This window comes from Stegostoma tigrinum, chromosome 11, assembly GCF_030684315.1.
Source record: "Stegostoma tigrinum isolate sSteTig4 chromosome 11, sSteTig4.hap1, whole genome shotgun sequence".
Lineage (NCBI taxonomy): Eukaryota > Metazoa > Chordata > Chondrichthyes > Orectolobiformes > Stegostomatidae > Stegostoma > Stegostoma tigrinum.
Window position 1 is genome coordinate 5,657,502 of NC_081364.1, and position 20,941 is coordinate 5,678,442.

The 20,941-nt window shown below is 43.2% G+C and overlaps 1 protein-coding gene across 5 annotated transcripts in view; it reads right to left on the bottom strand.

The window, feature by feature from the left end:
* Positions 1 to 17,897, bottom strand: part of abtb1 (ankyrin repeat and BTB (POZ) domain containing 1) — an 88,067-nt gene extending 70,170 nt beyond the window's left edge. For all 5 annotated transcript variants that reach the window (XR_009446483.1, XR_009446482.1, XR_009446481.1 and 2 more), the window contains exons 1-4: positions 17,674 to 17,897; positions 8,669 to 8,731; positions 6,079 to 6,134; positions 1,442 to 1,586 (exon numbers count right to left, since the gene is read on the bottom strand). Coding sequence is in view for 2 of the 5 variants with exons in the window: in XM_059649724.1 (XP_059505707.1) it covers positions 1,442 to 1,586; positions 6,079 to 6,134; positions 8,669 to 8,731; positions 17,674 to 17,729 (320 nt within the window). In the remaining 3 variants the exon portion in view is untranslated. The remainder of the gene's footprint in view (positions 1 to 1,441; positions 1,587 to 6,078; positions 6,135 to 8,668; positions 8,732 to 17,673) is intronic.
* Between the last annotated feature and the right edge of the window lie 3,044 nt (positions 17,898 to 20,941).

Sequence of the window (20,941 nt, forward strand, 5' to 3'; positions counted from 1 at the left end):
AACTTGGATATTTGTTTCCTTTCCAAACAAGTATCATATGGGACATGTGTCTGCACAGAAGCTGTCAGACCTGCTGAATCTCTCCAGCACTTCGCTTTTATTACACATTTCTCTTCAGAAATGCTCCCAACTGCTTTACAGCAAGTGAGACTTTCAACTTGTTACTTAACAGGAGTCCCAGATTGAAAGCTATGAGTGACCTATTTCACCACCCATTCCGTATTCCTGGATAACATTTAGCACAGCACTTGTATTACACAGACTGGCTGAAAAAGGACAAGGAAGCAGAACGTGGCTAGGCTAGGAAATAGTGAGCAAGCAAACTGGGCCAACTTTCTCAGGTGCAACCAGTTCAACTGGTTTGTGTTGATATTACCACTGATGAAAGCAATCTAATTAGTAATGCTAATGGAACTCAAATATACAGCATCATGAACAAAACATTTGTTATTGTAATCAATGAGACAATCACAGTCTTGCAGTGATTTATGAAAACTATGTTTATGTTATACTGTAGCTGCCTGTTTATACTGCCATTGAATTTGGTTCCAAAGGGGAGATCTTCATGTAGATGCTTACACTGCAGGCAGCAAGCAGAACACAGTGACCCGGGTACAATTAGAAAACAAACAGAACATTTCAAAGATTTCGAGAGCAAGAAACGGGGGCATACACAAACACTTTTTCAGTTTCTCGAAACCCACCCAGCCCACGAGATTGCACCACACACTTCAAACCTGCCCTGGCACTGCACTGGAACTGTATTTAGTCATCGCTAGCTGAGGGAACTGCTTTCGCAACAATGCACACGTGGCCACACACAACTCAAAGATTTAGAAATGTCCACTGCCCAAAAAAAAGGGTTTTTAAAAAAAAATAGAGGAAAGCAAAGAGATATGGTAAGGTGCAATCTCAATGACAAAAAACAAACCAAAAGAACTGTGAATGCTGTAAATCAGGAACAAAAACAGAAGTTGCTGGGAAAGCTCAGCAGGTCCGGCAGCATCTGTGAAGAAAAAAAAATCAGAGTTAACGTTTCAGGGCCGGAAACCCATCCTCGGAACTGGAGTTCTGTGGAAGGGTCACCAGACCAGAAACGTTAACTTTTTTTTTCTTCACAGATGCAGCCAGAGCTGCTGAACTTTTCCAGCAACTTCTGTTTTTGTACTTCAATGACAAACTCTAGCTGGCAATAGTGGTGTGAACGGAACAAGGTGCAGACGAGGTTATGTGGATGAATGGAGTTCTTGGGGACGCAGGTTGTTTGTATTTGTGCGCGTGCGTCTTTGTTTGTGGGCAATACAAAGGATACGAAGATACATAAAACCATCCTACAATCCCTGCTCTGGACAACAGCATTTTATCCCCTCATCACAGAAGATCATCCTGATAAGTTGCTGAATTTACATCAAATGAACAGAACTTTTTGCTGATTTCCTACCGTTGCAAAAAATCATCATAATAATCTCTCTGCAGCGACTTGGCAGTGATTTGTTTGTAGTCCTTCAGAAGCCTCCGAATGGAATCATTCAGAGCACCGTACAAGCACCGTTCCCCATCAAATGTGTTGGCTTCACATTTTGCTCCTGTAACACATTCAATTTCAGTTTGAGAAGATCAAGGTTTTAGAATCCCTGATCATTTGGGTAAACCAAATGAGAAATTAAACAGTTGACTCAGTGGTGATTAATCAGTTCTATGAAATTAATACTCCAGATTGTACAAGTGATTGCCTTTAAATTTAATGCCACATACGGAATGCGGTTTTGCCTCATTAGAACAGAAATTCATCAAGTAAATGTCAACACTAAAAACATTACAATTTAACCATTTAATTCTTAAGATTTAGTTTTACCCCCACTTCCTTTGAGATCATGACTCTTTCTCAGTTACATAATGCCTGAGTAACCATCCAATAACGAAACAAAAAATTAAACCTAACTTTTACATAGCTATTGCACAGTGCACAGCTTCTATTGCTCACAAAACCTGGAAGCAGTGTACTTTGTAAATAAATGTTAAAGTGCAATTTCATTGCGAATTTTATGATCAACAGGTGGCAGTAGATTGTTGTTTGAGAATGTTTCCAGTTTCATTAACAAGCACTTGGAGGGAGACCAAGTGCAAAATGTCAAAACAAAATATGAAGATTCATATCAAGAGGAAAAGAATGAATTATCAAGCAGAAGTGAAAGTGGAAAATGGAATAGACAGAATTTAATGCAGAATAAAGCTTATCCTGCACTCCACTGAACTCCCCCCACGGTCTCAAATTCACTACATCAAATGTGAAATCCTGGCACTTGCCACACTAGCAGGTCATCCGCTGGCCACTTTGCACAATTTAGTGGTAAATTAACAGCAGTTCTGCACTGCAGGCTAAAGAGAGAAAGAAGAATAGTACAGCACCAGAACAGGCCCTTCAGCCCATCATGTTTGTGCCAACCACAATGTCCTTCTAAACTAATCCCATCTGTCCACATATGGCCCACTTCCCTCAATTCCTGGCCTGTTTATTGGTCTGTCTGAAAGCTCTTAAACATTGCTATTATATTTGCTTCTACCATCCCTGCTGGCCATATGTTCCAGGCACCTACCACACTGTGAAAATCTTTCCTTGCACATGTCATTTAAACTTTCGCCTTCTTACCTTAAACCTATGCCCCCCAATAGTGGGCATTTCCACCCTGGGAAAAAGACTCCAACTATCCACCCTGACCACGCCTCTCATAATTTCATGTACTTCTATCATATCGGCCGCTTACTTCTGATGCCCTAGCAAAAACAATGCAAGTTCAGCCAATCTCTCCTTTTGCTAATACACTCCAATCCGGGCAACATCCTGGCAAACTTATTTTGCACTCTTTCCAAAGCCTCCACCTCCTTCCTATAGTGTGGCAACTAGAACTGTACACAATACTCCTGATGTGGCCTAGCTAAAGTTGTTTACAGTTGCAACATGACTTGCCAACTTTTATACTTAATGCCCCAACTGTTGAAGGCAAGCATGCTGTACACTTTCTTTACCGTGTCATCAACTTGTTTCGTCATTTTCCAGGAGCTACGGACTTGGACCCCAAGATCCCCCTGTAGATCAATGATCCTAAAGGTCCTGCCTTTTACTGTCTACTTCCCTATTGCATTTCAGAGAAGATTTACATGGATTTGGAGACAGTAACGCCTGCAGATGCTGGAAGTTAGAGTCAATACACGTGGAGCTGGAAAAGCCCACCAGTAGGCCGAAACATTGACTTCCCTGCTCCTCGGATGATGTTTGACCTGATGTGCTTTTCCAGCTGAAGATTTACATGGATGGTGCCAGAGTTAGAGGGTTTGATCTACAGGGAGAGGCTGAATAGGTTGGGGCTATTTTCCCTGGAGCACAGAGGTGACCTTGAGAACTTTATAAAATCATGAGGGGCATGGATAGGGTAAATAGTCAAGGTTTTTTGCTCAGGTTAAGAGTGTCCAAAACTAAAGGACATATGTTTAAGGGGAAAGACTGTAAAGGGACTGAAGGGGCAACTTTTTCACGCAGGGGGTGGTGCGTGTATGGAATTAACTGCCAGAGGAAGTGGTGAAGGCTGCTACAATTACATCATCTAAAAGGTATCTGGATGGGTATATGAATAGAAAGGGTTGAGAGAGATATGGACCAAGTGCTGGTAAATGATTAATTTAGGATATCTGGTCAGCACGGACAAGTTAGACAGAAGGGTCTGCTTCTGTGCCTGTACATCTTTATGACTCTATCGGACATCTTAAATGCATACCTTCACATTTGTCCGGATTAAGCTCCAACTGCGAATTCTCTGCCCAACTTTCCATCTGATCTGCATCCTAAGGTATCCTTTGATAGTCTTCCTCAATATCCACAACTCCACCAATTTTTGTGTTGTCTACAAACTTACTAATCATACCACTAACATGCTCAAAAGCATTTGCTTATATTACAACAGAAGTCCCAGCACTCATTCTGTGGAACACCACTGGTCACATACCCTCTGGTCAGAACAACACACCTCCACGACCACCTTGTCTTCTATGACCAAGCCAATTTTCTAACCAACTTGTCAACTGACCATGGATTCCACTCGACTTATCTTCTAGAGCAGCCTTTACGAGGAAACTTATCAAATGCTTTACTAAAAGTCTATATAGGCAAGATCCACTGCCCTACACTCAACCATCTTCATCGCTTCTTCAAAATACTCAATCAGGTTTGAGACAAGACCTTGCCTGCATAAAGCCATTGTGACTGTCCCCACTAAGTTCATTCTTCTCCAAATGCAAGTAACTCCAGTCCCCAAGAATCTTCTTCAATAATTTCCATACCACTGATAAGGCTCACTCGGCTATAATCTCCTGAATTATCCCTGTTGCCCTTCTTAAACAAAGGAACAATATTAGTATTCTCCAGTGTTGTGGGAGCATGCCTATGGCTGATTGAGATACAAAAACCTCTGTCAAGACCCCTACAACCTTCTTCCCTGTCTCCTTCAGGTCTTGGGCACTTATTGACCATAATGTTTTTCACGAAACGCAACACCACCTCCTTCTTAATGTTGACATGTCCCTGAGTATCAACTAATCTTACCATTATCCATGCCCTTCTCCTTGGTGAATACTGGTTCGAAGTTCTAATTAAGGACCTCAACCATTCCCTCTGGCTCCACACAAATTCCTTCATGTGGCCTTTAGTGGACCTACTCTTCTCCTAGTTGGCCTTTTGCTCCCAATATACGTTTAAAATGCCTTGAAATTCTCCACAATCCTACTCGATAAGAATATTTCACAGCCCCTACTGGCCGACTTAATTTCTTGTTTGAGTTCTTTTCTGCTTCGTTTATACTCAAGGGCCTTGTTTGTTTTCAGTTTCCTGAACTTTAAATATGCTTCCTGTTTCTTTTTAACTAATCCTTCAACATCTCATCATCCACTGTTCTCAAATCTTCCCATCCTCACCTTTCACCCTCACAGGAATGTGTTGGTGCTGAACTCTGATCAATTGGCCTTTCAAAAGACTCCAACATGTCAGATGTGGATTTACCCACAAACAGCTGCCCCCCTCCCACCCAAACCTAATTTCTCCAGTTCTAATTTCTACCCAATACTGTTGAAATTAACTTTCTCCCAGTTCAGCACTTTCACCCAAGGACCAGTCTTATCCTCGTCCATAACTTTCCTAAAACATATGGAATAATGATCACTATTCCCAAAATGCTTCCTCCACTGAAAATTCAATCACCAGGCCAGGCTCATTCCCAAATTCAAAATATAATACAGATGATCTTTCTCTGCACCATCTCTGTTGCTGTAACACAATATTCTGCACACTGTTCTTGTATCGACGTACTTACATAAGGTATGATTTTGTGTGGACAGCACGAAAAATCATACTTTTCATTATATCTCAGTATGTCACAATAATAAATCAAATCAAATAACATGGCCCCTCTTGCAGTTAGACGACCTGTAACAAACTCTCTGGTTGCACCTAACAAATTCTGCCCCATCTGTTGGGAAGTTAAAGTCACAGACTACAATAGCCCTGCTGTTTTCACATCTTTCCATGATTTGCTTACATATCTGTTCCTCTATTTCCTGCTGACCACTGAGACGCCATGTAGTAAATGGAAGCTGCAAATAAAAAAAACAACACAGAAATTCATCACCATCACCTGACTTGGAAATATATCACCACTCCTTCAATTTCACTGACATTCCACAAATGAATTTATAAAAAAAAGCACTGTCACAGCCAGCAGATGAAGACTTAACTGAATTAGCTCAATTGAAACTGAATCCTGGTCCAATTAGGAAATGCCTGTACTTTGGTACTACCCTCATCGTTTTGCCCCAAAAAAACTCACTAAAGTGTTTTATAGTGTTTTAACCAGATGTTTTGCTTTTGGTCAGAGCCTTTTTGAATCTTCAGGTTTCATTAACTTTGCTCACATTAAACTATGCCGTAACTTTAAAAGAAAGGGAAGAGTGAAAAAAAATGGTGTGGAAAAGGCATGGAATACTGGCAACCAAGACAGAAATCAAGCTAAGTAGTTTTAGAAGAAACCATACCGTTGGCAAGTAAATACTGAACAAGTTCCTCATGCCCACATAAACATGCGTAATACCTGTTGATAGAGTGAAAAGTTAGTGATGCCGTAAAAAAAATCTGATCTACTGTATCTCTTGAAGGACAACAATTAAAAAGTTACATTTCTGGATTGATTGTATTCTCTAATAAGTGAAAATTTTTTCAGAAGAAAACAATGCCATTCTTCAAACAGCTGAGTAAAATTTCAGCAGTGCTGAACGTGTCATTAGAATTTAAGTGCTGATTTATAGGGCCCCGCTCTTATTTGTGATTTTAATTTGTCTTCTGTAATACAGCACAAAAGGCAACGCAATTTCAGAGAAGTCAAAAGTAGCACACACACATAAAATGGGTGCTTAAGATTACCACTAAGCAGTGCTGCAGTTTAGGATCCAGCTGTCCAGTGCCATGTTTATATTCATCCTTTTTCCATATGTGATTCTACAGAAACCTGGTGATGTTTCAATTGGTGTGACCAAAATGGTGTGACACCAGCTCATCTAGGGATTCTTCTCCATGTTTCTCCCTGATTCTGGAGGTCTTTTCCACACCTCCTATTTCAATGTCACAACTATTCTGCTATAAGCACGTTATGCATTTTACACATTGAGGGTTTCAAACTGCGCACATACATGTTTCCAAGTGAGCAAGCAGGTGCAGTTGCCCCACAGTTTCATTGTCTTTGAACACTGCCATTCTATATTCAGCCACGGGATGTGGTGTCACTGGTTGGGCCTGCATTTATTGTCCATTCTTGGTTGCCCTTGTGAGGATGCTTCCATGCTCTATGATTTTGATTTACAAGTAATTAGAGTTATCTCTGCCTCTACTCTGATGTTAAAAATCTCAGTAATTCCGTGCAGATTTGTTCCTCTTTATGCCTCCCATCAGCTGTTGGTCTTCGTAATAGACCAAGCAATTTAACTACACCCTTCTTATTCCTAAATTCTAGCTAAACCAATTCTATCCTAATGGATACAGAAAATCCTCCTTTTCTAGTCCTAAAATGCTCTCTCTAGCTAAAAAAATGCCAATCCTCCTCCTTTTGTTTTACTTTCCCATCTTTTCTGAACACATTTTAACTTGGAATATTCAACACCCAGATCTGCCCTTTGAAGTCTCCATCATAATTGTAGAGAATAAACTCATCTACAGCTTAATACTGTTAAATGCATTTTAGAGCAGGGCTGTGCTTACATACAGATGAGATACTGAAGGGTGGCTTTAGCTCAGGAAACTGGATCTTCACAAAAGAAAGTTTGAAAAAGTAAACTGAAATTAGAGCATCCCTTTATTCTTTATTCATTTACAGGATGAGGGTGTCGCTGGCTCTGCCAGCATTTATTGCCCATCCCTAACTGCCCAGAGGGCAGTTAAGAGTCACACCCATATCGCTGTAGGTCTGGAGTCACATGGAGGCCAGACTAGGTAAGGATGGCAATTTCCCTCCCTAAAGGACGTTAGTGAACCAGATGGGTTTTTCCTACACTTGACAATGGAGTCACGGTCACTGTTAGATTCTTAAGTCCAGACATTTTATTGAATTCAAATTCCACCATCTGTCGTGGTGGGATTTGACCCAGGTCCCCAGAACATTATCTGGGTCTCTGGATTAACAGTCCAGCGATAATAACACTAGGCCATCGCCTTCCCAACAGCATGAAGCTTAATATTAAATAAGTAAAACACCTGCTGATTAGCTAAGCACCACCTTCTCCAGGGCAGTTCAGGATGGGCAACGAATGCTGGCCCAGCCAACGACTTCCACACCTCGTGAACAAATGTGTAAAAATGTTTGCACACTGCTAGTCAACACAAAAGGGAGAAACAAGAACTTTAACATGTTCCTCATGTTAATGGCAATGTGTGGATATCTCAGTTTCTCAACAGGAAATGCCTCTCAAAGCACACATTCCGAGGCCACTGCATACAGCAAACACAGATTTTTATAGATACACGCATACATCAATCTGCACTGACATTATATATGGAAAAGGTAGACAGCCTACAACAGCATTTATATAAATAACTTTAGGGAAAAAAAATAAATTCCAAGGCAGCCGAAGGGGCATAGTCAGAAATAAAGTATGACAGGGTGGAATAGTGCTTTGAAAGGGTGCTCAAAATCTTGATAAAGAGATGGGGTTTAAAGAGGAGTCTTAAAAAAAGAGAGGGAAGTGATAGATTTCTGATGAATGGGAGTGGCTTAATTGAACAAGTACAAGCAGATATCATCCTAAGTCTTTATTCTAAAGTTAAACATCTTCCTTTATTGATGGAAAATATTATCCAATATCATTCAGCCAAATTCGAAAATAAAAAACAGCCATTTGCGAAACAGAGGAATAAAAGCAGTTGCAGCATTGGAGATTACAGTATGACAAATTGACACTAGCAAATCCCATTATAAATGTATACAAATGAACGTTTAATGTAAATGTTGACAAAAGCAGGACATAAACAGAACAGTAAGCAAGCTTTTTTAGTCAGGAAGCATGAACTTTCGAACAGAATGCAGAATTTAGAGAATAAATGAAGATTTATAGCATATAATAGATAATCTGTACTTACAGTGGGGTACTGTCCCATTTATCTTTGACATTTAATTCCACATCCCTCTGTTCAACCAGATAGCTGAAAAAATAAATGACAACTATATTAAAACCAGATCTAAGATTGTATTATATATTTTAATGTCATAAGCCCAACATGCCAAGCCTTGCAAAAGATAAAAAATGCATTAATGCTGCTCATCAACATAAATTGAACAAGTTGACCTGAACTTCAAATCAAAGTTACAATTTTGTCAACCGATCTTAGACTCTGGGGATTTTCTGTATTTAATATGTAGATGTTATAGTGGACCAAAAAAGTCTCTAACGTTCTCCATGCTGTCCTCCTCAAAGAACTCAACATCAGAAGTATGACATTTAAGACAATGAATTAAAAGATTTTCTTTCTATTTATTTGTTATGATGTGGAGGGGTCAGAGTTGGACTGGGATGGACAAGGTTATAAGGCACATGACACCAGGTTGTAGTCTAACAGGCTTATTTGGAATCCAGTTTTCAGAGTGCTGCTCCTTCTGGCCTTTTATTTGTTCACAGTGTGTAGACGTCACTGACTGGCTCAGCATTTACTGCCCTTTACTAAGTGCCCAGCACAAGGTGGTGAAGAGTTGCCTTTGTGAACTACTGCAGTCCTGTTACAAAGGGAATTTCAGTATTTTGATCCAGTGACCGTGAAGGAACTGTGACACAGTTCCAGGTCAGGAGAGGTTTGGAGGGGATCTTGCAGGTGGCGATGTTCCCTTGCATCTGCTGCCCTTCTTGTTCTTGGTAGTAAAGATCACAGAGGTGTAGAGTTAATCTACAATAGCGATAGCTGCGGAAGATTTTTGCTTTATTCACTCATGGCATGTGGGTACCACTGCCCATGCAGCATTTATTGCCCATCCCCAATTGCCCAGAGGGCAGTTAAGGGACAACCACATTGCTGTGGGACTGGAGTCACATTTAGCCAGTCCAGGTAAGGATGACAGTTTCCTTCTTTAAAGAACATTAGTGAACCAGCTCGGTTTTTCCTGACAAACGGCGGTGGGTTCATGGTCATCATTAGATTCTTAATTCCAGTTATCTTATTGAAATCAAATTCCATCATCTGCCAAAGTAAGATTCAAATCCAGATCCCCAGAACATTATCTGGGTTTCAGGATTAACAGTCCGGCAATAATACCACTAGGCCATCACCTCCCCTCCTTTACAATATGCACTATAAACAAGTGTAGGTAGTTACTTTTGTCAACCATGGTACAGTAGGCAGCGCTCTCACTTCCAAGTCAGAAGGTTGCAGGTTCAAATCTGACTTTAGAAACAAATGCTCATAAGCTAGCAGACCCTGCACTGTACTGACAGTGTCCTGCATTGTCAGAGGAGCCGCCTTTCAGATGAGATGTTAAAAGAAGCTTCCATCTGCTATCTCATGTAAATGTAAAAAGTCCCACAGCTCTATTTCTAAAATGAACAGAGGAGCTATCCCTTCCTCACTGACCAATTTTTAGCCTCAGAAAGACTATCTAGTTATTTATTTATTTGCTGTTTGCAGGAACTTGCTTGCATATAAGGATTACATTCCAACAGTGACTCCATTTCAAAAGGTATTCCATTATGTACAAAGTAAGTTGGGAATGTGAAATGAACTATTTAAGAGTTTTCCTAAGAATAACATCGCTGGTAGTAATTCCAGATGGTATATTTTGAATAAAACTAGTTGTTATTCCTTCAAAATATATTTAACCAGCATCCAAAGTCCAGCAGGTAAGTTGAACTGTTAGCCTTTATTTCAAGGGAGTGGAGCATAAAAATATGAAAGTTTTGCTAAAACTATACAAGGAATTAATCAGGCCTCACCTCAACACCAAACAGTTTTGGGCCCCTTTTCTAAAGAAAGATACACTGGCATTGCAGGTAAGGCAGAGAAGGTTCACTAGGCTATTTCTAGGATTGTTTTGAGGAGAGGTTGAACAGATTGGGCCTGAACTTGGAGTTTAGAAGATTGAAACACAACCTCATTGAAACATACAAGATTCTCTGGGGGCTTGACAGCTAGATTCAGAGAGATTATTTCTTCTCGTAGGAGTCTAGTAGCTCAGAGAAAGGGATCATTCAGTTAGGATAGAAGTAAGGAAAAATTGCTTCTCAGCATAGGAAATGAATCTACAGAATTCTTTACCACAGAGAGCTGTCAAGGCCAGGTCCTTAAGTATATTCGACGTGAAGATAGACAAGATTTTTTAATCAGTAAGGGAATCAAGGGTCATGAAGTAAAAAAGGCTGGTGAGTGGAGTTGATGAGTATGAGATTAGTTATGATCTCATTGAACAGTACAGCAGTCTTGAAGAGTTCACATATCTGCTCCTATATCTTATGATTTGTTGCATCTTTTCATATTGCGTGAACTGATGTGCCCTTTTGAAGCATAGTTTCTTGTACCCCAGCTGATGAGTGCAAGGCAAGAAGCTTCAACTTTGTGATAACAAGGTGTACAGCCTTCTTCAGACCCAAAACATCAGCTTTCCTGCTCAGCCTGCTGTGCTCATCCAGCTCTGCACCTTGTTATCCGTACTATCTCTGTAACAGCCTCAACTTTGTTATATTTTGTTAAAGTATATTGCTGCAATTTAAACAAGATTTGTAACTGGAGGTGTCATTTCTGATTCGGAACATCCACGGTATGATATTTCCAAGCTTATACAGACGTATAATCGCAGAAAGTAGGATTGGAATACCACTGAGTTCATGTTTACTGCAGTGCCGAACTTCACTGAACTGAAACTACAGTTGCAGCTCACTGGAGCGTTCGTAGCCAGTCACCTGTGCTACATAAGCACATTTTCTCCAGAAAGCCAAGATTTTAAAAGCCTGCAGCTAGAAACAAGAGGAGAATTCACAAACAGTTAAATTCAGACCACTATAGCTTCAAGCTTTTAGACTGCCAGTAACGTGACAGCCTGCAATAAAGGTACAAGAGGTACGGGTGACATTCTAAGCTGGGAACAAAAACAGAAATTGCTGGAAAAGCTTAGAAGTGAAGAATGGGTCTGGGTGGGATGCACTGAGGTTCAGTGTGGAATTGTTGGGCTAAAGGGCCTGTTTCCACACTGTAGGGATCTAAAAAATACACATGTTTTGCAACAGCAGTAGATAAAGCAAAAGGCCTAAACATAACAATTGCTTGTGATATGTCTGTAATAACAGTGCAATAACGGTCTTGTTTCTACTACATTTTAATTAATTGTCTTAAGTTCTCAAAGATTGATGTGTTTTGTACAAAACAGAAGCTGGTGCTACATGGAGGGGTACAGACAAAGAACACGAGAAAGTATCATCCTCATATACCCTCCTTATCTCAAAGCTGCCCCACCCTCCCCCTAGTCATTGATACTTCTATTAAGAGGAAAAGGTTCTCCCCATCTATCTTATACACCTCAGAACTTTGTATAAATCAATCAGAAAGACCTTCAGCCTTTTCTGCTATTAGGAAAACAGCCCCAGCCTATCTAGTCTCTCTTCATAGCTGAATCACCCCATTCCGTGCTGGATCCTGGTGAATTTCTTCTGTACTCTCTCAAGTGCAACCACTTCCTTCCTCGTGTGGCAACCAGAAGTGCATACAGAACTTTAGCAGTGGCCTTCTACATTATGTACAGCTCCATCATAACCTCCTTGCTCTTGTCTTCAATGCATTGGCTAATAAAGGCAACTCTCCAATAAGCCTTCTTGAATATCTTATCAATCTGTCCTGCTGCCTTCAAGAACTTACGGACAGGAAAACCAAAGTCACTTTGATTCTCTGTACTTCCTAGGAACCTATCATTCGTGAGATTATCTTCTATAACTATATGATGATGATGATATTGGAGACTGCTGGCCGTACCTTGCTAATCCACAGGGTCAGCATTGTTGGCAGGCCAGAGAATTTACTAAACCCAGGAGGACAAACATATTCTATGCACAAACACTTTAAAGACCACACCTCCACTTGTATCAATGGATGAATGATTTTCCAATTGGGCACTCAAAAGACAAAGCACACCAAAAGTAAAAAATATGAATAAAAATTGATGCATAACCCTTAGAGGGAAAATTGGCAGTATTGCGGATGCTAGGCCAGAAGGGTTGCTGGACTAGACAGCGTTGGTTAGGAAGCTACAACCTGTACTTGCATACTCCAAGTCTTCAGCAGAACATTTACACCTGCAATCTCAATCTCTTCGGTTACATCTAACTGACAGCCACAACACTGCACTTTGTCCAAGGCCATTATAGCCTTCCAAAGATGTGCTGTCCAGAACTATTCACAGTAACTTCTGGTGAGATCTAATCAGGGCTATGTGTAGGTGAAGTACATCTTCTACCCCTAGCATTCTTCCTTTCAAGATATCATGACTATCAGTCCTTCAGTCTTATGGTTATATTCAGTCCCTGTTCATGATATTTTAATTATCTTTGTGCCTCAACTCCTAAGTTTCTTTGAAAGTGCACTATTTATAACTTTCCATAATTGGAAGACACTGCACTCCATACCTTTTTGCAGTCCTAAGCAGATGATTACACATTTGCCTACCTTGAAATCCATCTGCAACCATTTTGTGCAGTCACTTAATCAATTAAGCTTCTTCCCAGCCCTTCAGAGGCACAGACATCTGCTCAGATGTAGTTTCACAGGTGTCAGCAGTCCGCGGCACATTGTTTAGCTTGGGTGGCAATGCAACTGAAATATCTGTATTCCCTGGAAACTACATGCAGTACATTCTGGTACATCTTCGAACAATTTTGTGCTTTTTGCCTTTTGCCTTCTTTTTATGCCATCTCTTTGAGGCTCTGAGGCAGCAACAGCTGCCATGGAACTTTATCATGGTTACAGAGTTATGCCCCTGCTCTCTCATTTCCTGTTGAGAGTTTGTGCCTAATTTTGAAAATTCAAATTGGGCTCACAGTGGGAAAAAGTTTAGGAATCACTATTCTATGTGAAAAATTATTCTATATTAAAAGAGTTTGTAATTAAGGATAGAATGATTAACCATACTGAAAATGTTTCGTTGACTAGAAAGAACCAGCTTGGATTTGTTTTTTTAAGTTAACCTATTGTTTTCTAATCAACCACTTGAGATGTTATTACACACGTCTGGAGCAGGTGGGACTTGAAGCCAGGTCTCTTGGTCCAGGGGTAGGGGCAGTGTCACTGTGTCACAGGAGGGCCCTCAGCATGGATTTGTAAAGAATAGGAAGCCTTGCCTGATTGGTTGGATAGACTTTAACCAGCTGTTCAAAAAAATGTAATAAATATTATTTATTTGGGCTTCCAAAAGGCATTCACTGAAGTCCCGCATGAGAAATAGTTAGCTAGAGTTGGAGCTCATGCAATTTAAGTCAAATTACTGACCTGTTTGAGAAGTTGGCTGATGTGCAGGAAAGAGAGATGTTGACTCTGGTATTATGACCAATGATGGCCCACTGGAATCTGTGTTGCCTCATCTGTTTACTATGTTTCATAAATATTAAATCAAGGTATTGCATAAATGGATATCAGTTTGCTGATGACACACAGGTGGAATTTCAAGTGGTATAGATAGAAACATAACTACTACTAATTCAGAGAGGTGGGGCATAACTCTGTAACCATGATAAAGCTCTATGGCAGCTGTTGCTGCCTCAGAGCCTCAAAGAGATGGCATAAAAAAAGGCAAAAAGTGCAAAATTGTTCGAAGATGTACCAGGATGTACGGCATGTAGTTTCCAGGGAATACAGATATTTCAGTATTTCAGTTGCATTGCCACCTAAGCTAAACAATGTGCCAAGGACTGCTGACACCTGTGAAACCACATCCAAGCAGATGTCCCTCACACCCCGTCCCCGCCACAACCGCCCCAAGAGGATCCCCCTCGTTCTCAGACACCACCCCACCAACCTCCGGATACAACACATCATCCTCCGACACTTCCGCCATTTACATCCTCCGACACTTCCGCCATTTACAATCCGACCCCACCACCCAAGACATTTTTCCATCCCCACCCTTGTCTGCTTTCCAGAGAGACCACTCTCTCCATGACTCCCTTGTTCACTCCACACTGCCCTCCAACCCCACCACACCCGGCACCTTCCCCTGCAACCGCAGGAAATGCTACACTTGCCCCCACACCTCCTCCCTCACCCCTATCCCAGGCCCCAAGATGACTTTCCATATTAAGCAGGGATTCACCTGCACATCTGCCAATGTGGTATACTGTATCCATTGTACCCGGTGTGGCTTCCTCTACGTTGGGGAAACCAAGCGGAGGCTTGGGGACCATTCTGCAGAACACCCCCGCTCGCTTCGCAATAAACAACTGCACCTCCTAGTCGCAAACCATTTCCACTCCCCCTCACATTCTTTAGATGACATGTCCATCATGGGCCTCCTGCAGTGCCACAATGATGCCACCCGAAAGTTGCAGGAACAGCAACTCATATTCCGCTTGGGAACCCTGCAGCCCAATGGTATCAATGTGGACTTCACCAGCTTCAAAATCTCCCCTTCCCCCACTGCATCCCAAAACCAGCCCAGTTCGTCCCCTCCCACCAGAGCACCACACAACCAGCCCAGCTCTTCCCCTCCACGCACTGCATCCCAAAACCAGTCCAGCCTGTCTCTGCCTCCCTAACCTGTTCTTCCTCTCACCCATCCCTTCCTCCCACCTCAAGCCGCACCTCCATCTCCTACCTACTAACCTCATCCCACCTCCTTGACCTGTCCGTCTTCCCTGGACTGACCTATCCCCTCCCTACCTCCCCACCAACACTCTCCTCTCCACCTATCTTCTTTTCTCTCCGTCTTCGGTCCGCCTCCCCCTCTCTCCCTATTTATTCCAGAACTTTCACCCTATCCCCCTCTCTGATGAAGGGTCTAGGCCCAAAATGTCAGCTTTTGTGCTCTTGAGATGCTGCTCGGCCGGCTGTGTTCATCCAGCTTCACACTTTATTATCTCAGATCTAGAATTGTTGTTTGCCTCACATATGACAAGTCCTTCATCCCCAGGATCATTCTTGTGAATTTTCTCTGCAACCCCACCCCACCATATCCTTCCATAGATTTGATTTGTTGTTCTCACATGTACTAAAATAACAGTGAAAAGTGTTGTTTTGTGCATTCTACAGGCAGATCGTACCGTACAAAGTGAATCAGATAGTAGAAGTGCCAGGTCAGAAGGCTGAATTGAAAGACTTCTGAACTGCATCAAACAGCCTGTCCCTTCAGCTGTTTGCAACAAGTAAGGTACTGCCCACATCCAACCAGTCCCCGCTTCTAAACTTTACGACGGTGTGTAACATTAAATATGAACTGCAACTGGACAATGTTTACACAATAATTCTGAACATGCAAGAATTATGCTAGTGACCAACTTAAGACGGTCAGTGGGGCTTTCACTGTGGTGCACTTGCATGTATGTACTGGAAGCTTTGCACACTAATACACAATGCAGACAGAAAATCCATGTACATACACTACACCTGTACAGGTTGAGGTTACCATGAAGGACTCACCTCAATGTCTTTCCTGAGATGTGGTGTACTTCAAGTTATACCACCACAACTCTCCTCTGTTTAATAATAGAGAGGAGTGCTTTGGTCCAGTAGAACTATGGCAGCTTTATCTTTTCCTTCATACCAATGTCAAGAGCTGTTGTTGCTCCTGCACTAATACTAAGGAATCTTACAATAATAAATTCAGAATTGGCAGGTCATTCCACTAGGTCTACTTTCCAGCCCATCTCCTCTCCTCCCACCTCCATTCTGCCTCACTGCCATCCCTACTCCACTTCTTGCAACCTTCTCTCTCTCTCCATTTCTCCTGCTTTTGCTCCCTTCCTGCTCCAATTCTCCCTTCCCTTCTACTTCCCCTCCCCTCACCTTTCTCCCTTCCCTCTATCCCTCCATTGAACAATCCCATCTCTTAAGTTACCTCCCCACCTCTCCTCTCCAACACCCCCATTCCCGAGTCATTGTTGTTCATCATTTACATATACAATGAGGATGAGAGTATAGCAGGCATGGTTATTGAGTTCTATGGATGACACCAAAATTGGTGGTATAGTGGATGGTGAAGAAGGTTATCAGTGGACCAAGGAATTGCAGCTAGAGTTTAATTTAGATGAATGAGAAGTGATGCATTTTGGTAAGAAAAACCAGGGCAGAAACCTAGGGGTGCAGGTACATAGTTCCTTGAAAGTGACATCACAGATAGACAGGATGGTGAAGGCAGCGGCTGGCACACTTGCCTTCATCGGTCAGAACACCGCGTACAGGCGTTAGGGCATCGTGTTACCACCATACAAGTCACTGGTAAGACCACATTTGGAGTACTGTGTGCAATTCTGGTCACACAGTTTTAAGGATGTTTTTGAAGTGGAAAAGGTGTAAAAATGATTTATAAGGAAGTTACCGAGACTAGAGGGTTTAAGTTATAAGGAGAGGCTCAGGCTTTTTTAACCCAGAATTTAGGAGAGCTTATAAAAGTTTATAAAACCATCAGGAGCATAAAATAAGGTGAATAGCCAAGGTCTTTTCCCAAGGTAGGTTCAGGGTGAGAAGAAAGCTTTATAAGAGACCTAAGACAACTTATTCACACAGTGTGCTGGTGTATGGAATGAGCTGCCAGAGGAAGTGGTAGAGATGAGTCGAAGTGCAACATTTAAAAGACATTTGAACACGTACATGGACGAGAAAGATTTAGAAGAATGTCTGCCAAACACAGGCAAATGGGACTAGTTCAGTTTGGGAAACCTGGTCGGCACAGGCAAGTTGGACAGAAGGGAAAGCTTCTGTACTGTGTCACTCCACTACTCTCTCCATCACACCCCCATTCCTCCACCCACCCCCTTACTGCCATCACCCCATTTCCCCACCCACCCCTCTCCTCTACTCCCCCCATCTCCCTCTCCCCCAATTCCCCCACTTTCCCTCACATTTTCCCCCTCACCCTCAGGGTTTTACCCCACACTAACCGACTGCACTTGGGCCTCAGCCGCACTCACCGAACTCTGGAGAGTTCCCCCTTCCTGCAGCTGGTGAATAACTCGCTCGTGTCCATCTCTCTCCTTCGCTGAAGCTGGGAATCGATACATCGACTCCGTGACGCCGGAGCCCAGTGTAGTTTTACTATTTATTATTTAAAGCTCGCTCAGTGAGCTGCTCTCCACAGGCGGTGTTTACGACCGTTTCGAATGTAAACACGACCGACTGCTGTAACTGCACCTGCGCACTTTGCCCATCAGCGCGCCGCCTGCCACCCGGGAGGAGGAACAGATCCTCCCGACATTGTACAAACTGCCCATCACAGCGCCGCCTGCCGCCCGGGAGGAGGAACAGATCCTCCCGACATTGTACAAACTGCCCATCACAGCGCCGCCTGCCGCCCGGGAGGAGGAACAGATGATCCTCCCGACATTGTACAAACTGCCCATCACAGCGCCGCCTGCCACCCGGGAGGAGGAACAGATCCTCCCGACATTGTACAAACTGCCCATCAGCGCGCCGCCTGCCGCCCGGGAGGAGGAACAGATCCTCCCGACATTGGACAAACTGCCCATCACAGCGCCGCCTGCCGCCCGGGAGGAGGAACAGATCCTCCCGACATTGTACAAACTGCCCATCAGCGCGCCGCCTGCCGCCCGGGAGGAGGAACAGATCCTCCCGACATTGGACAAACTGCCCATCACAGCGCCGCCTGCCGCCCGGGAGGAGGAACAGATCCTCCCGACATTGGACAAACTGCCCATCAGCGCGCCGCCTGCCGCCCGGGAGGAGGAACAGATGATCCTCCCGACATTGTACAAACTGCCCATCACAGCGCCGCCTGCCGCACGGGAGGAGGAGCAGATCCTCCAGACATTGTACAAACTGCCCATCACAGCGCCGCCTGCCGCCCGGGAGGAGGAACAGATCCTCCCGGCATTGTACAAACTGCCCATTCGAGCGCCGCCTGCCGCACGGGAGGAGGAACAGATCCTCCAGACATTGTACAAACTGCCCATCACAGCGCCGCCTGCCGCCCGGGAGGAGGAACAGATGATCCTCCCGACATTGTACAAACTGCCCATCACAGCGCCGCCTGCCGCCCGGGAGGAGGAACAGATCCTCCCGACATTGTACAAACTGCCCATCAGAGCGCCGCCTGCTGGTCGGCAGGAGGTAACCGTCCTCCCGACATTGTACAAACTGCCCATCAGAGCGCCGCCTGCTGGTCGGCAGGAGGTAACCGTCCTCCCGACTTTGTACAAACTGCCCGTCAGAGCACCGCCTGCTGGTCGGGAGGAGGTAACGGTCCTCCCGACATTGTACAAACTGACTGGAAGCCAAGAGCCCATGGGATCCAAGGAAATTTAGCAAATTGGGTCCCCATTTGGCTGAGTGTCATGATGCAGAGAATGATGGTTGACTGGGTTTCTTTTTGTGACTGGAAATCTGTGTCTGTTTAGGTCCACAGGGGAGAATGTTGGCCCTAGCGAGTTTCGAGAAGATTTGTAGCTCAGGTTGAGGTTCTGGATGTGAGATTGCTCGCTGAGCTGGAAGGTTAGTTTTCAGACGTTTCGTCACCATTCTAGGTAACATCATCAGTGAGCCTCCGACGAAGCGCTGGTGTTATGTCCCGCTTTCTATTTATCTGATTAGGTTTCCTTGGGTTGGTGATGTCATTTCCTGCCATCCATCACCAACGCAGGAAATGACAATATGGATGGGCTGGCCTGTGACAAATGGAAATCAATCTGGATACATGTGATACACTTGGGCAAGAAAATGAAGACAAAAGAAATGAATGGGAAGCACCATGGATGAAGAGACCTTGGTGTGTGTATACACTGAACCCTTAAGGCCTGGTGGATAAAGTGGTGAAGAACACACACGGGACAATTTATTTTCTTTTTTTATTTAACTTCTTTTTCTAATCAACCTGTTCTGAGGAGTTATTACTCGTGTCTGGAGCAGGTGGGACTCAACCTGGGCCTCTTGGGCCAGGGGTAGGGACATTACCACTACACCACAAGATGGCCCCCAAATACCATTCACTTTCAACAACAAGCAGAGACAGTCTACTTTGCCTGGACACAAAGGCGGCACTGCTGTTTCATTGAGACAGAGTTTAAGAGCAGTGTGGTGGTAATGGAACTGTATAAGACATTGGTTAGGCCACAGCTAGAATATTGTGTACAATCCACCTGATAGGAAATGTGCAAATGCCCTGGAGAGGGCGCAGAAGAGATTTACCAGAAAACAAAAAATTGCGGGATGATGGCAATTTGAAACCAAAATAGAAATTTCTGGAGAAACTTAGCAGGTCTGGCAGCATCTGTGGTGAGAAAGCAGAGTAGATGTTTAAGGTCCAGTGACTCTTTTTCAGGACTATTGAACGATCAGACAATGAAAGTGGAATGGGAGGCAGGAGAGATCTGAGACAGCACGAGGTGATGCAGATGGAGAGAGAGGTCGAGAGTTCGCATACGGCAATGAATTGCACTGAGGTAGGTTTCAGGATGGACGTACCCAGAAGAGGTGTCACATGAACTAAACACGAAAACAAAACAAAGAATTACGCAGAGATAGCAGGAACTGCCGATGCTGGAAAATCTGAGATAACAAGATGTAGAGCTGGATGAACACAGCAGGCCAAGCAGCATCAGAGGAGCAGGAAAGGCTGACGTTTCGGGCCTAGACCCTTCTTCAGAAATCTTTCTGAAGGCTGACATTTCGGGCCTAGGAAAGTTCCTGCCATTTGTTTCTAATGTGATTATTTACTGTTCTTGCTTTGTCTTCAAGATTTTCTTTGTAAACAGCTATGATATTTTAATTTCCCCCAACTTACCCAAATAAAACTTGTGCTTGTGACCTTAATACATCCTTATTAACAGATCTGAAATCTAATTTATAGATCTTCCACTTTAATCAAAAATCATCTTCAGTTAGACAGTGTGCTTTAACGTTTAAATTTCATATTTTGTCTTAATTCTGCTTCATGATGACCTCCATCAGACCATAAGATATAGGAGTAGAATTAGGCCAATCAGCCCATCGTTTCTGCTCCAGCAATCGATCATTGTTGATTATATTTCTTAACCCCATTCTCCTGCCTTCTTCCCATAACTCTTGACCTCCTTACTAATCAAGAACCTGTCAACCTCTGTCTTAAATACACCCAATGGCTCAGCCTCCACAACCATCTGCAGTGATGAGTACCACAGATTCACCACCCTCTGGCTGAAGAAATTGCCTCGGTAAGATTTATTTCTTGTCATGTGTATCTTGTTA